The sequence below is a fragment of the Durio zibethinus genome, chromosome 6 (genome assembly GCF_047325235.1).
Source record: "Durio zibethinus cultivar Kanyao isolate XHJ-2024 chromosome 6, ASM4732523v1, whole genome shotgun sequence".
Taxonomy (NCBI): Eukaryota; Viridiplantae; Streptophyta; class Magnoliopsida; order Malvales; family Malvaceae; genus Durio; species Durio zibethinus.
Window position 1 is genome coordinate 749654 of NC_143167.1, and position 12399 is coordinate 762052.

Here is a 12399-nt window from a genome sequence, read left to right on the forward strand (position 1 = left end):
TGAATCTTGGGCTTATCATGATATCACCGAATTTTACCTTGTTTAAGTGTTCTCTTCTGAATTTGAAGCACGCAAAAAACATTGGATAATGTACAATATATCACCTTCTCTTTCTTAACTCTTGCAATTCCATGCAGCCCCTTACCCCTCGTTCTCTCATCGTCCTTTTCTCCCTAACAATTCCATTATTACTATTATTCCAAAGTTGCATTTTTGGCCTTTCGAAACAAAGTTTTGTGGAAAATGAAAATCGAAAAAAGTACCTTATTGTTGTTAGATTATGTGTCTTTATTTTGGACCTATTCTTGTTTGTTTTTACTTTTGGTAAATAAGCTTGTTTTCACTTAATCTTGCCCTTTTATAAGCCCAATAATTGTCAAATCAACCATACATTAATAATTTCACTATAGCAATATAAAAATAATAATTTTACTAGAGATTTCAAAACCTAATCCTAATTGTTATCTATGTTATTAATTAATAGAAAATCTAATCATATTGTCACTTTAATATAACTTGTTCCAATCATCGGTAAAAATACAAGATTCCTATAAATTTTGATTTTGATTGTTGAACTATTAATATCAAAATTTCAATTCAAATTTTTATTTTTCACATTATCACTAAATGTTAAATTAATGATATTAATTATTGTGATTAGAGTAATGTAAAATTAAAAAAATATTATATTTAATACATTATTAATATATAATATTATACATTGTCAATGTATCAAAAATTATCTCATAATTAATAAAGATTTTAAAATTTTAAAATCTTTAAATTAATTCCAACACAAAATAATTTAGTGTTGATTTTAACATCGTCTTGTTGTACCATAAGTCGATAATCCCAACAAAAAATAAAACCAAACAAAAATTAATTGGACCATCAAATGAATATACCAAAGTGGCAATATATATATATATATATATATATTGTAGTTTCCAAAATATTGTCACTTTCTTCTATTTATTTAGCGATATGCGATGATTCGTTCACCTCTTTTTTAATAATTGCTTAGACTATATTGCGATGACATGAATTTAAGTATAATTTATTTAATTTATATAAATATTTTTAAAATATGATATTTAATAAATTTAAATTTTAAATCTTAATATTTATAATTTTTTTTATCGTCAAATTTTAATCTCTTTTTATTTAAAACAATTGCTTGGATTATCTAAGCTGAGATCACTTTTAAAATTTTAATAGAAATTAAAATATAATTAGTTGGAAAGTTACGTATTGTGTTATTAATTATTTTAGATATTTGGTAAAGGATTATGAAAATACGCCTCGATCATATCTCAAAGCAAACGAATCAACGGCCTAGGTTGCATCGCCAAAACTAAGAAAATGAAAATCCACGTCAGCTAAAAGACCCAGTTATAGGTGACACGTGGCGGTTTTAAAAGCCGGTATAACGATTTCGACTTTTAACAATGGTCGGTACAGAGTCAGCCCTTACCGTGAAAACTGGTGGAGCAGTCAAAAAGAAACAGTAAAAACCAACAACGAGAGAGACCACGTGGCGTGAGGGGATAGGTGGGTCCGAAGAAGTGACGAAACTCCGCCGTATTAGGGGTGCGCCTGAAAATTTGCAACTATAAATATGTGGCGTTCGATGAACTTCAAAACACAGCAATCTGTTGCCTTCCCCTGTTTACACTCCACTGTGTTCTGTTTCATTTCCCAGTGAAAATCTTCTTCGTCTTCTTCCTTTTTTCCCCCTCTTCATCCTTTGTTTTCTTTAAGGATTTTAAGACAGCCCATTGATTTACTTTAACTCTTGTCCTAGTTCTTGGGGAAAAAAAAAGAAGAAAAAAGGTGTTTGGGAGTGTTGATTATTGAAAGAAAATGTGTGGGATTTTAGCAGTTTTGGGTTGTTCTGATGATTCTCAGGCAAAAAGGGTTCGAGTGCTGGAGCTTTCCCGCAGGCAAATAATCTTTTTTCTTTCCTACTTTTCACTTTCTATTTTAGGGGGCTTTTCTTTTGCCCAATTTTGATGTTTGTGTCTTTAAAAAGGTTGAATAACATTTGTCAAAAAGGTTTAAACAATGCCAATTTTTTTTTTTTAAGTTTTGTTGCTTGCAAAGCAAGAAAAAAAAATGGTTACTGAACTTTTTGTTTTGTAATCCATTGATGGTAACGTTGAAAGCTCGAGGGAAATGTGTAAACATATTTTTTAGGTCACTTCTTTTGGTTATGATGAGAACAACCATAAACTTGGTCTTGAATTCGAGATCATCTTTGAGGTGGATATATGTTATATGGAAAATATCCAACTTGGAGGAGCCCAAGCTATGTCAAGAGTCTTGAAGCAGTGACTTTACAACGTTGAAACGAAAGAAAAGAGAAAAGAAAAAAAGAGTGGCAGAGTCCATGTTTTGAGCTGCTAATTCAATCAGATATGAGGATAAGCATAATAAATTTGATTAAATTTATTACTTCTTAGTGATTATCCACGTGGGGATTGGGCCATGGTTTAACAATGATTTGGAGAAACTAATAGTAATAATATTTTAAAAAATTGACAGAGAAATAATCAACTGAAATAATTACTATTTGGTGATCTATGAACAGGCTGAAGCACCGTGGTCCTGACTGGAGTGGACTCTACCAACATGGAGATTGCTATTTGTCCCATCAACGCCTTGCCATCATTGATCCTGCTTCTGGTGACCAACCTCTCTTTAATGAAGACAAGAGTGTTGCTGTCACTGTAGGCCTCTATCCTTCTCTAGATTTATTATTTTGCCCTTTTTAGCCTACATTATCACTTGGTCCTATATGCCTTGAAAGTGAAAAAAAGCAAAGAGAACATTTAAGGGCTACTAATGTCTTGGAACTGGAAGATGGTATGGTTGTAATTTATGTGTTGTTATTGGTCATGAAGCAAAATTACTAATGGAAAGAAAAAAAAATGTGCTGAAAACTAGGTGAATGGAGAGATTTACAACCATGAAGAACTGAGGAAGAAGTTGGTAAACCACAAGTTTAGGACTGGCAGTGATTGTGATGTTATTGCCCATCTGGTAAGTCTCCTGGCAAATTATTGGATAGAGGCATAGAGCTGACTTCTGGTCTGAAATTTTTAGTTTGTTTTCTCAATTCTTGCTCTAACAAGTGTAAATTGTTTGTTATATAGTATGAGGAGTATGGGGAAGACTTTGTGGACATGTTGGATGGAATCTTCTCATTTGTGCTGCTGGATACCCGTGACAACAGCTTCATTGTTGCACGTGATGCTATTGGGATCACCTCCCTTTATATCGGCTGGGGACTTGATGGTATTATATCTTGATTTCTCCAATGGTTTTTTTTTTTTTTTTTTAAGCTGTCTAAGTTGGGATTAATTGAGACCGGTTCTGCTAAATTGTTATCTAACTGTTATATTCAGGTTCGGTTTGGATATCATCAGAATTGAAAGGATTGAATGATGAATGTGAACACTTTGAGAGCTTTCCTCCTGGTCATCTATACTCTAGCAAATCAGGAGGATTTAGAAGGTGGTACAACCCACCATGGTTCTCAGAGTCCATTCCTTCAGTTCCATATGACCCCCTTGTTCTCAGACGTGCGTTTGAAAAAGTAAGATTTATGAATTGCAGCCTGAGAAACATTTGACACTTACTAGACTAAACAAATTAAGAAACCTTTTTTCCTTTTGCTTTTCTGTAATTTTAGCTGACGGGTTGTGTCCGATATATATATATATATATATATAGGCTGTGACCAAAAGGCTGATGACTGACGTGCCTTTCGGAGTTCTGTTATCTGGAGGTCTTGATTCATCATTGGTTGCTTCTATCACAGCTCGGTACTTGGCCGGTACCAAGGCTGCTAAACAGTGGGGAAGTCAGCTCCATTCATTCTGTGTTGGCCTTGAGGTAAGTCGTCAAATGGTACAAGATAAAACCTTAAAGTATAGCTTTATAGGATTTAATTGGTCCTTAAAACTTGTTTATCAACTTCTCTGCAGGGTTCATCAGATTTGAAGGCTGCAAGGGCAGTTGCAGACTATCTGGGCACTGTTCATCATGAGTTTCACTTCACCGTTCAAGTATTGACTGAACATTTATTATTACTTTTAATTCAAGAACTGGGGTCATCCTAGAACAAGCTAATTAAAGTCCTCTCTAATGTGGCAGGATGGAATTGATGCCATCGAAGATGTTATCTACCACATTGAAACCTATGACGTTACCACAATCAGGGCCAGCACTCCTATGTTTCTGATGTCGCGAAAGATCAAGTCACTAGGAGTGAAGATGGTTATTTCTGGTGAAGGCTCTGATGAGATTTTTGGTGGATATTTGTACTTCCACAAGGCACCAAATAAGGAAGAATTCCACCGTGAAACATGCCGCAAGGTAATAGATCATCTTACTTGGCACTTTACTTACCCCAGGGGAGTTGGAATATAAAGATATGACGGAAACTGGTCTATTTTGATACTTTTGTGTAGATCAAGGCTCTTCACCAGTATGATTGCCTGAGAGCTAACAAAGCAACATCTGCATGGGGATTGGAGGCTCGAGTCCCCTTCTTAGACAAAGAATTTATCAATGTTGCCATGTCTATAGACCCTGAATCGAAGATGGTATGTGAACAAGTACTTTTCTTTAAAAGAGATAAGTATATTGTACCTGGTGGTTTAGATTTACAGACTTATCAAGAATGCTTCTCTATTTTATGAATCAGATAAAAAAAGATGAAGGACGCATTGAGAAGTGGGTCCTTAGAAGGGCCTTTGATGATGAAGAGCGTCCCTATCTGCCAAAGGTCTTATAGCATCTTTTGTTACCGTTGGTATTTGTCAACTATAAGGTATCCAACTAAAATTTCCTCTTTGATGCCCTGCAGCATATCCTGTACAGGCAGAAAGAACAATTTAGTGATGGTGTTGGTTATAGTTGGATCGATGGTCTCAAAGCCCATGCTGCCCAACATGTAAATATCTTTCTAATGTGCTTCCTTTTACATTCTTTTCCTTTTGTCCTTGTTTTACTGTTGTCATTAGTCTATTGTTTATAATGTAATAATTGCATCTCATTTCCATTTGGAATCAAGTGAATAGACTGCAGTTAGGATTGATTAATTCTCACCTTATGTTGTCAGGTGACTGATAAGATGATGCTTAACGCTTCTCACATCTTCCCTCACAACACACCAACTACAAAAGAAGCATATTACTACAGGATGATTTTTGAGAGGTTCTTCCCTCAGGTGATTTTCTAAATTTCACTGTTCGACGCTTTCAACTTTGTCAACAGCAATGATTACTAAAGTGATCATCCTCCTTTGCTCGGTCTAACAGAACTCGGCTAGATTGACTGTCCCTGGAGGAGCTAGTGTAGCATGCAGCACTGCTAAAGCTGTTGAGTGGGATGCTAACTGGAAGAACAACCTTGATCCTTCTGGCAGGGCTGCCCTGGGGGTCCATCTCTCAGCTTATGACTCAGAGAGTCCTCTCAGCAACGTGCCATCCAAGGTTATTGACAGTATACCACGGATGATGGAAGTTCCAGGAGCTGCCATACACAGTTAGTTCCTGCATACTGGAGGAAGCAGAATGTGTGAATTTAATAATTGAGAGTAGGATTTGTGGCATATGTAAGAAACTTCAGAATGCTCTGCTGTATACTATTGGCGATGTTTACAAGTACTCAAATATGTTGTGATCGTTCGATCATCTTTTGTTGTCATCAACCTGTTGTTGCTATGCTTTTGAAGCGTGTAACCAATATTTTGCGGTGGAGGTTAATCATGACTGAGAGTCTTCCCTTTTGTTCATGTAATGTGCAAAAGCTTCAATTGTTCCCATTTACAAGCTGCAATATGAAATCCAATGTGAAATCGGTTTTTAACTTGCTTATTATAACCCTTTTTTCCCCTTCAAGTGCATACCATTAAATATGCAGCAACAGCCAAAATTAAATCATAGTTTTTAATTATACTAACTTCTTTCAAAGACAGAAATCTATTAAATATGTAGTACTTTACAACAAAGGCTACACTAACTTTTGACTAGAAGGACGAGAGATACTATTAGATACAGAGTAAAGTGCATTTTTGCACCCTCTGCAAATCTATAATCAAAATTAGCAGTAAACCACATCCAACCTAATAGAACAATGCAGTATAAAATAGTTCATTCCAAGTATCAGGCAATCCAGGAAGGCACCAATGGCTACAATCAGCTGATCGGTCCGGGTTAGCCCTCTGAGCAGGGCTTAAATCACCGCTGTAAATTGAGGGATGCCCATCTTTCCTAAGCTCAGAAAGCATGGTTATGTCCAACAAATATGTAGGAACGTGCATTTCCCTAATGACTTCATCTACCACTCTCATCTGGTCAGGATATATGCCGGGGTATGTAGTACCAGTCATTGGCGCTGTTTCTCCGAAACAGTTTTTCGTTATCGCCATTGTTGCTCCAGCACTCCATTCACTTGGACTGTCAATGAAATTAACCAAAACAATTGAAGTTTGAATAGGACTAAACTAGCTAGCATGTTATATTAATTATGTGACACAAAATGGAGGTTTCTTTATGTTGTAAAATCAATTAACAAAATGGAACACTATATATGTTAATGTTACGTTACACGTACTCCAAAAATCCAGTTCCAGTTCAAAGAGGGTTATAGGAATGTGTGAAGCTATTTGCTTCTGAAATATATATCACTCATCAAGAAAACATAACAAATTGCTCATTCATGCATCATGTGTTTTCTGTAAAAGACGAAGGCAGTGGTCCACCGAAAAATAGCAGACAGGCAAGGTATGGTCTCTGTCCGCATTTTGCTGTCCTTTATATTGATATTTCTAAGCATTTAAAATAAAGGGTCATTTGCCACCGACAGAAAAAGGGCTCAAAATGACATTTTCCTCACTGTTTCACGAGGTTACAGTTGTAAAAAACAGTAAAATCAACAAAATAATTATTAGTTGTTGTACTATTGTTGAATATCAGAAGTAGTCCTTTTTTGCCACCAAAAAGTCTTTCTGATCACCAACTACAAGTACTTTTTAGTTACTCTCCAATTTATAAAACTTGACAATTTCATGAACGATGGGAAGATGGGGTGAGAACAAATCAAGGATAAGTCTCAATACATCAACCATCTATCATGTTTTACTCATTTGAGTTTGGGAAAATAAAAATCATCGCATTCTATAATAGATGACCTACACTGATCTTTATACTACCCTTTTCATGTACATGGATGTCCCACATCCCACAGCGATTTTCTTGCCAACACCATCTAGGGGCTGGAGCCTTACCGCATCATTTCTTGCTAGTTTTAAACTTTTTGGATAATGGTTCACAAATGTTATAGTGAGGAACTACTCATAAATCAATAAGAATATAGTTTGTATTCTGCAGGGAAATTAATGGGCCAGAGAGTTAAAGTGACAAGAAAGTTTTCCAGACAGGAATATTTTCTGCAAGTGTACATAGGCTTACCCTAATTCATTTCCCTTCAATATTAGGCCCGTTCTTTTAATTAGTCAATCTTTTTAATAATCAACGTTCAGTTGGGACTTAAGATAACCTATGCAGACAAAAACTGTAACTTAGGTTGGGCCCTACTGGCATCCCCAGGGATACAGCTGACGTTGGACCGAATTTCTAGTGCTTGGAGTGAACACTGTTTTTCCACTCCAACACAACAATAATTAAAAGCCTAGAGCTCCACTCCACAGTCAATTATTAGAGAGAGAGAGAAAGAGATTTACTCGTAATGTGTGGGGGAAATGGACTGGAAGAAGACTCTGGTTCTAGTTCTGTCGACATTGGTGTCAACCCAGTTGGCCCATGTTCTTAGCCCTTTCTCCAATGCAACCAAACGATCCATGTCCTGGTAGTATCTACCCCCTGATTCAATCAAATCCCACCTGTCCAGATTAACCTCAAACTATTAATTAACAAAGCAAGTCCCATTTGATTTCCACATTGGAAATCTTGTACTAATATAAAAAAAATAGTACTAGAACTTTTTGCCTGCCCTTGGAGAGATCCTTTATGACTCCACCAATGGCCTGTGTTAAACAACAGCACATCAGCTATTCGCCAGGCGTTTCCATTTCCTTCTATGTCCTCTAACTTTAGAATTCTCCTCCCTTGTAACACATCTATGTCTACCAAATATGGAGCTCGATAATATGATATAGATAAACCATATTCCTGCATTTATCATTCAACAAAATTCAAGTCAATAACACTCTTATTGCTAAATTAGGATTATGGGAAAAGAAAAGGAGGAGTGTTATGTTTCAACTTTATGATTGAAATTGCACTCTCTTGGACATGATGAGTCTCAGCATGGAGAGAAAGAAGCAGACCATAATCATTTGGATACCGAACTGAAAGAATTCCAATTGATGTTGCTTTCAACGCTAGCAGTACAAAAGTTTAGTTTGGGGAAAAAAAAACTCCTGCTAGTAGTGCCTTTTAGTTGGCAACAGCTTGCTTGCCCTTTGGCTAAATAATGCTCACTTCGGGTCCCTCAAACGTCAAATTCATCTCTTCACCTTACCCTGAACCTTTATTTTTACCTAAAACACTGCTATAAGGACATCATAGAACAAAGTGTTTGAAAAGACTTTTTGACTATGAATTATAAAAGCGTACAACAATATCTGCGTGTAAAAAAAGAAAAGAAAGAAAAAAAAAACTTGAACACTATTTGCAGAGAAAATTGGGCACCGGTAGTAACCCCAAACTACAAAAGTTTCAAGGAGTGTGAAGGAAAAAAATAAGTTGCTTCCAGCTTGCGACCACCGAAGAATGCCTTTGTTTTTCTATTTATCGAAAAATGTTTTTTGAGAGCTAATGATTTGGAATAAAGTGGAAACAAGCTTTCATAAGACTCACCAGGAACTTGAAGGTGGAGAGAGGATCTCCCCTGCTCAACTGAGTCTGCGTTTGGGAAGCTGAAGCTGAAATCATACAAATCAAAGACTCCCATTGGTTTCTTCCCAGAGAATCACCAACAAACATCACATTTTTTCCTCTCATCTTCGACAAAAACACTAGTCCATCGAACCTGACATAAACATACTACAACAAAAATCATCACAATGTAAAACAAAAAAACAACAAAACTAGCAATGCATTTTATATAAAAAGAAAAACTTGCAGCAGAACAAAGTAATCTGACACCTTGGAAGCAGACAATTGAGAGGCTGCCATCGATATTTTAGGTAATCAGAATCAGGTCTTCCATACATTTGGCAGTTAAATTCTCCATCTATGATTGGACAGTTGGAATATTGGTATAATGGGTAACTATCATCACGGACCCAAGTGCCTGCAAACAATGCACAAGTACTTTGGTTTGTTTGGAACATTGGCCTTCTATGTTGGGGGTGGCTATGGCGGTTCCTCAAGCTCATTATCAGCGCTGAAGAAGCTGTGTGAGATTGAAACAAGGTTAGAAAAAGAAAATTTAGACATGACTTGTAAAGATGAAACGAAGGAGACTGGTAAGATGAAAGAAGGGTCATTTTGAGAGTCCTATAAGAGAAATGATGGTAAAGGAAAATCCAAAAAAGAAAAGAGAGAGAGGGAAGAAATATGTGGTATTATAGAAAAAGAAAGTGGGGTTCCTGGTGAAGTTCTTATAAAAGAGTGGAGTTTTTTTGTTCTGTTGCGGTGCATGTGAGTTTAGCTGAGGCTTTCACGTGAGCTTAAATGGACTGTTCGCAAATTGGCGGTGGATTTCAATTTGTGTTGATTGATTTAAACACCCCTTGAACACAGTCTCAGGCTTCCTTAATTCTTATCTCGGAGTCTTCTTTGTCTGCAAGTTTATCTTGTCCTATTTCATGGTGTTTCCTAATTCCTAACTCTTTTTCTGTGGTAATCTAATTGTAATTAAATCATGGGTTTCATGGCCAAAAATTTGCAAATTTAAATAAAAAAAAAAGGAAATTGGTACAATATAAAGAAGGGAAGTAAAGAAAGGAACTGTGGTCAGGGAATGGGGCCAAAACTGCAAAATACCATATATTGTGGATGGTCGATAACACCCATCCGACTCCAACTCGGTGTGTTGCCTTGTTTTAGATGTTGGGCTTTGGTAGGCGCCACCAACTTTGATTCCTATCTCTTGTATCTGATTATTATAAAAAGGAGAAGAATACATGCTATCAATACCCTGAACAAAAGCAAGATTTCCTACTTTCTATCCAAGAAGGCAAATTTTTTTTGGAAAAGCAAAATGTTCCTTGCTTTTCCTTCGTCCACATGCATAGAACATCATTCTTTTACCATTCAACTTTTTTAGTTAATTAAAAACATGGTGTTAGATTCATGTTTCATTATAAATTACAATTTAATTTTTGATTATATAAAGGTGAGATCGTTCCCCTCGACACCGATCATCTCCATCATCATCACCAATGTGCTACATGACACAAGTTTGAGGCCAGCTTATATGTATATACTTGTTTTTTTCTTTTGTCAGCTGGGTGAATCATGGGATGAGTTTTTCAGAGAGATCCAAGGAAAATTTAGATCCGATCTGTTGCTGTCAATTTTAAGTTCATGTAGTAATTATTGATCATGTGGACAACCATTGTCGGCTAGAACTTTATGAATCAAAATTCAAATGATTTACCGCTTTAACTATTTTATGGAAGCCAATAATAGTTCTAGTATCTTTTTTTTTTCCTTTAAAATTGCATATAGATGTTTATTGAATTTTAAGAAATAATGGAAAATAATGCCCATTCATCCCAGAATTAATCCATAATTGCTTAACTATAATGCTAGTATTTACGCTCTTCATGGATTTCTAAATTGCTATGTTCCTTTTATAGATAGAAACAAATTAACTAAATTATCATTAAATTCAAATCTTAATGATCTATCTATAACAAAACTGGTGACTTAGTGAGCTTGGATTAATTCTAACAAAGAATGCCCCAAGAAATGTCGTGTCTATCATATGTTTTAACTGATCTTTGCTCATGAGATGAATGACACGCATCACACTTGATGATGAATGAGATCCATTGCCTCTCTTCTGAGCATTGGAGTGCATTATGAAATCCTAACTCCATGCTCCTTGTATCTTCTTCTCTTTGACATGTTCGACAGACTCATCAAGTAAGCTCCCGACGAATCCTACTCTCACCAATCCTAAAATTACCTTCACAAATTGTTTCCTATATTCTTTTGATAGTGACCTTGTATGCATAGACGAAACAAATAGAAATAGTGGAAAAGTCAGCTTGCTATTTTTCCTTTTAGTGAGTTATTGACAAAAGCTTGACTGAAACTTATAGCTGAAGTTAAGTAATATTTGTTTATAGAATTTTTCATGTTCTTGTATGAATAAATTGCTCTCAATACCAAAAATTCTTTTGATAAGATAGCAACGTTTTTATAACATTAACATCAACATCAATAAAGGAAGCAGTAATGAGCTGCCTTGATAAAGACAGAAAGTCATAGAAGATAGCCATTATCCATAGCCACCATGAACCGCAAAAGTAGCTGTCTTTGGACAAAATCCAATAGGAAATGTTCCAAGAAATGTACCTTATTCACAATCCATTAGTATTATTTAGACATAGCCAAATTTGGATCAACTGCTACAAAGATTGGATAATGTCAGGAAACGAGAACCACCTACCCAAGAGCCAATAGAAAAAGAGGGCTCTCCCTCGTAGAGCCCAAGTCCAAGTCCAAAAGCATTGTCCGAAAGAAGAAAAAAATGGGTAACTTATCTCTGCTCCCCTCTCTAGCTACCAGGCCTACTTTCTTTTCGATTTCTCCTTCCAAAGAGGAGAAAAAGAGTAATGAAACCAGAGCAGCTCCCAGTCCTAGGGTTGATTTGTTTTCTTGCATATATATTTGCTAGAATTCATTAGTTACACTACATTTTTTGTTGCTTTAAATCTTTAATGTAAGTTTAGTTTCTAGAAAAAATTTTCTGTTGAATGAAAAGATAATACATTGTCTTATATTAGATCACTCAGACAGGAACATGCCAATTTTTTTACAAGATATATTGCTTCTTCAGAGGATCTTATGGCATTTTAAATTTTTAATTGCTGCCCAAAACCCATCAAACAAACCTGAAAAAGGAGATTCTAAGTATAATAAAAAGAAGGAAATGGATATGATTCTGAATTATATATCCACACGGTTAATAGGGACAAAAGGATACTAAAAATGAGCTCTGCATTATTCCTCCTATAAGGTAATGAACTCTATATAATTTCCTAAATCATACTTGATATGATTCATATGAATAGACCTGATCCGAGTTTGAGATGTTCTGCCCAACTTACACTCTCTACAGAAAATTTACACATCCATGAAGCAAAATTTGGATGTCCTGTAGCCAATAATGCGTCAACTGCATTAAAAA

General features: G+C 35.7%; 2 protein-coding genes across 2 annotated transcripts; one reads left to right on the forward strand and one right to left on the reverse strand.

The window, feature by feature from the left end:
* Positions 1–1644: 1644 nt before the first annotated feature.
* On the forward strand, positions 1645–5803 carry LOC111284909 (asparagine synthetase [glutamine-hydrolyzing] 1). The gene is made up of 13 exons (XM_022874004.2): positions 1645–1943; positions 2591–2729; positions 2947–3042; positions 3156–3297; positions 3408–3598; positions 3736–3897; positions 3990–4070; positions 4159–4380; positions 4476–4610; positions 4712–4792; positions 4874–4960; positions 5129–5236; positions 5328–5803. Exons 1-13 carry the CDS (start codon positions 1864–1866, stop codon positions 5556–5558), a joined length of 1755 nt encoding a protein of 584 aa, XP_022729739.2. The 5' UTR covers positions 1645–1863; the 3' UTR covers positions 5559–5803.
* A 140-nt stretch (positions 5804–5943) lies between these two features.
* Positions 5944–9668, reverse strand: LOC111284910 (protein PMR5-like). The gene is made up of 5 exons (XM_022874005.2): positions 9180–9668; positions 8892–9063; positions 8023–8201; positions 7754–7912; positions 5944–6467 (listed from the first exon to the last, which is right to left on the reverse strand). Exons 1-5 carry the CDS (start codon positions 9521–9523, stop codon positions 6134–6136), a joined length of 1188 nt encoding a protein of 395 aa, XP_022729740.2. The 5' UTR covers positions 9524–9668; the 3' UTR covers positions 5944–6133.
* Between the last annotated feature and the right edge of the window lie 2731 nt (positions 9669–12399).

Bases quoted from the DNA above. Each gene is read 5' to 3' on its own strand.
- LOC111284909 (XM_022874004.2), top strand. From the start codon at position 1,864: ATGTGTGGGATTTTAGCAGTTTTGGGTTGTTCTGATGATTCTCAGGCA. The intron at 1,944-2,590 runs GCAAATAATCTT...ATCTATGAACAG, and splicing joins GTGCTGGAGCTTTCCCGCAG to GCTGAAGCACCGTGGTCCTG. The intron at 5,237-5,327 runs GTGATTTTCTAA...TCGGTCTAACAG, and splicing joins TTGAGAGGTTCTTCCCTCAG to AACTCGGCTAGATTGACTGT.
- LOC111284910 (XM_022874005.2), bottom strand. From the start codon at position 9,523: ATGACCCTTCTTTCATCTTACCAGTCTCCTTCGTTTCATCTTTACAAG. The intron at 8,202-8,891 runs GTGAGTCTTATG...TGATAAATGCAG, and splicing joins TCTCCACCTTCAAGTTCCTG to GAATATGGTTTATCTATATC. The intron at 7,913-8,022 runs GCAGGCAAAAAG...TAATCTGGACAG, and splicing joins CATAAAGGATCTCTCCAAGG to GTGGGATTTGATTGAATCAG.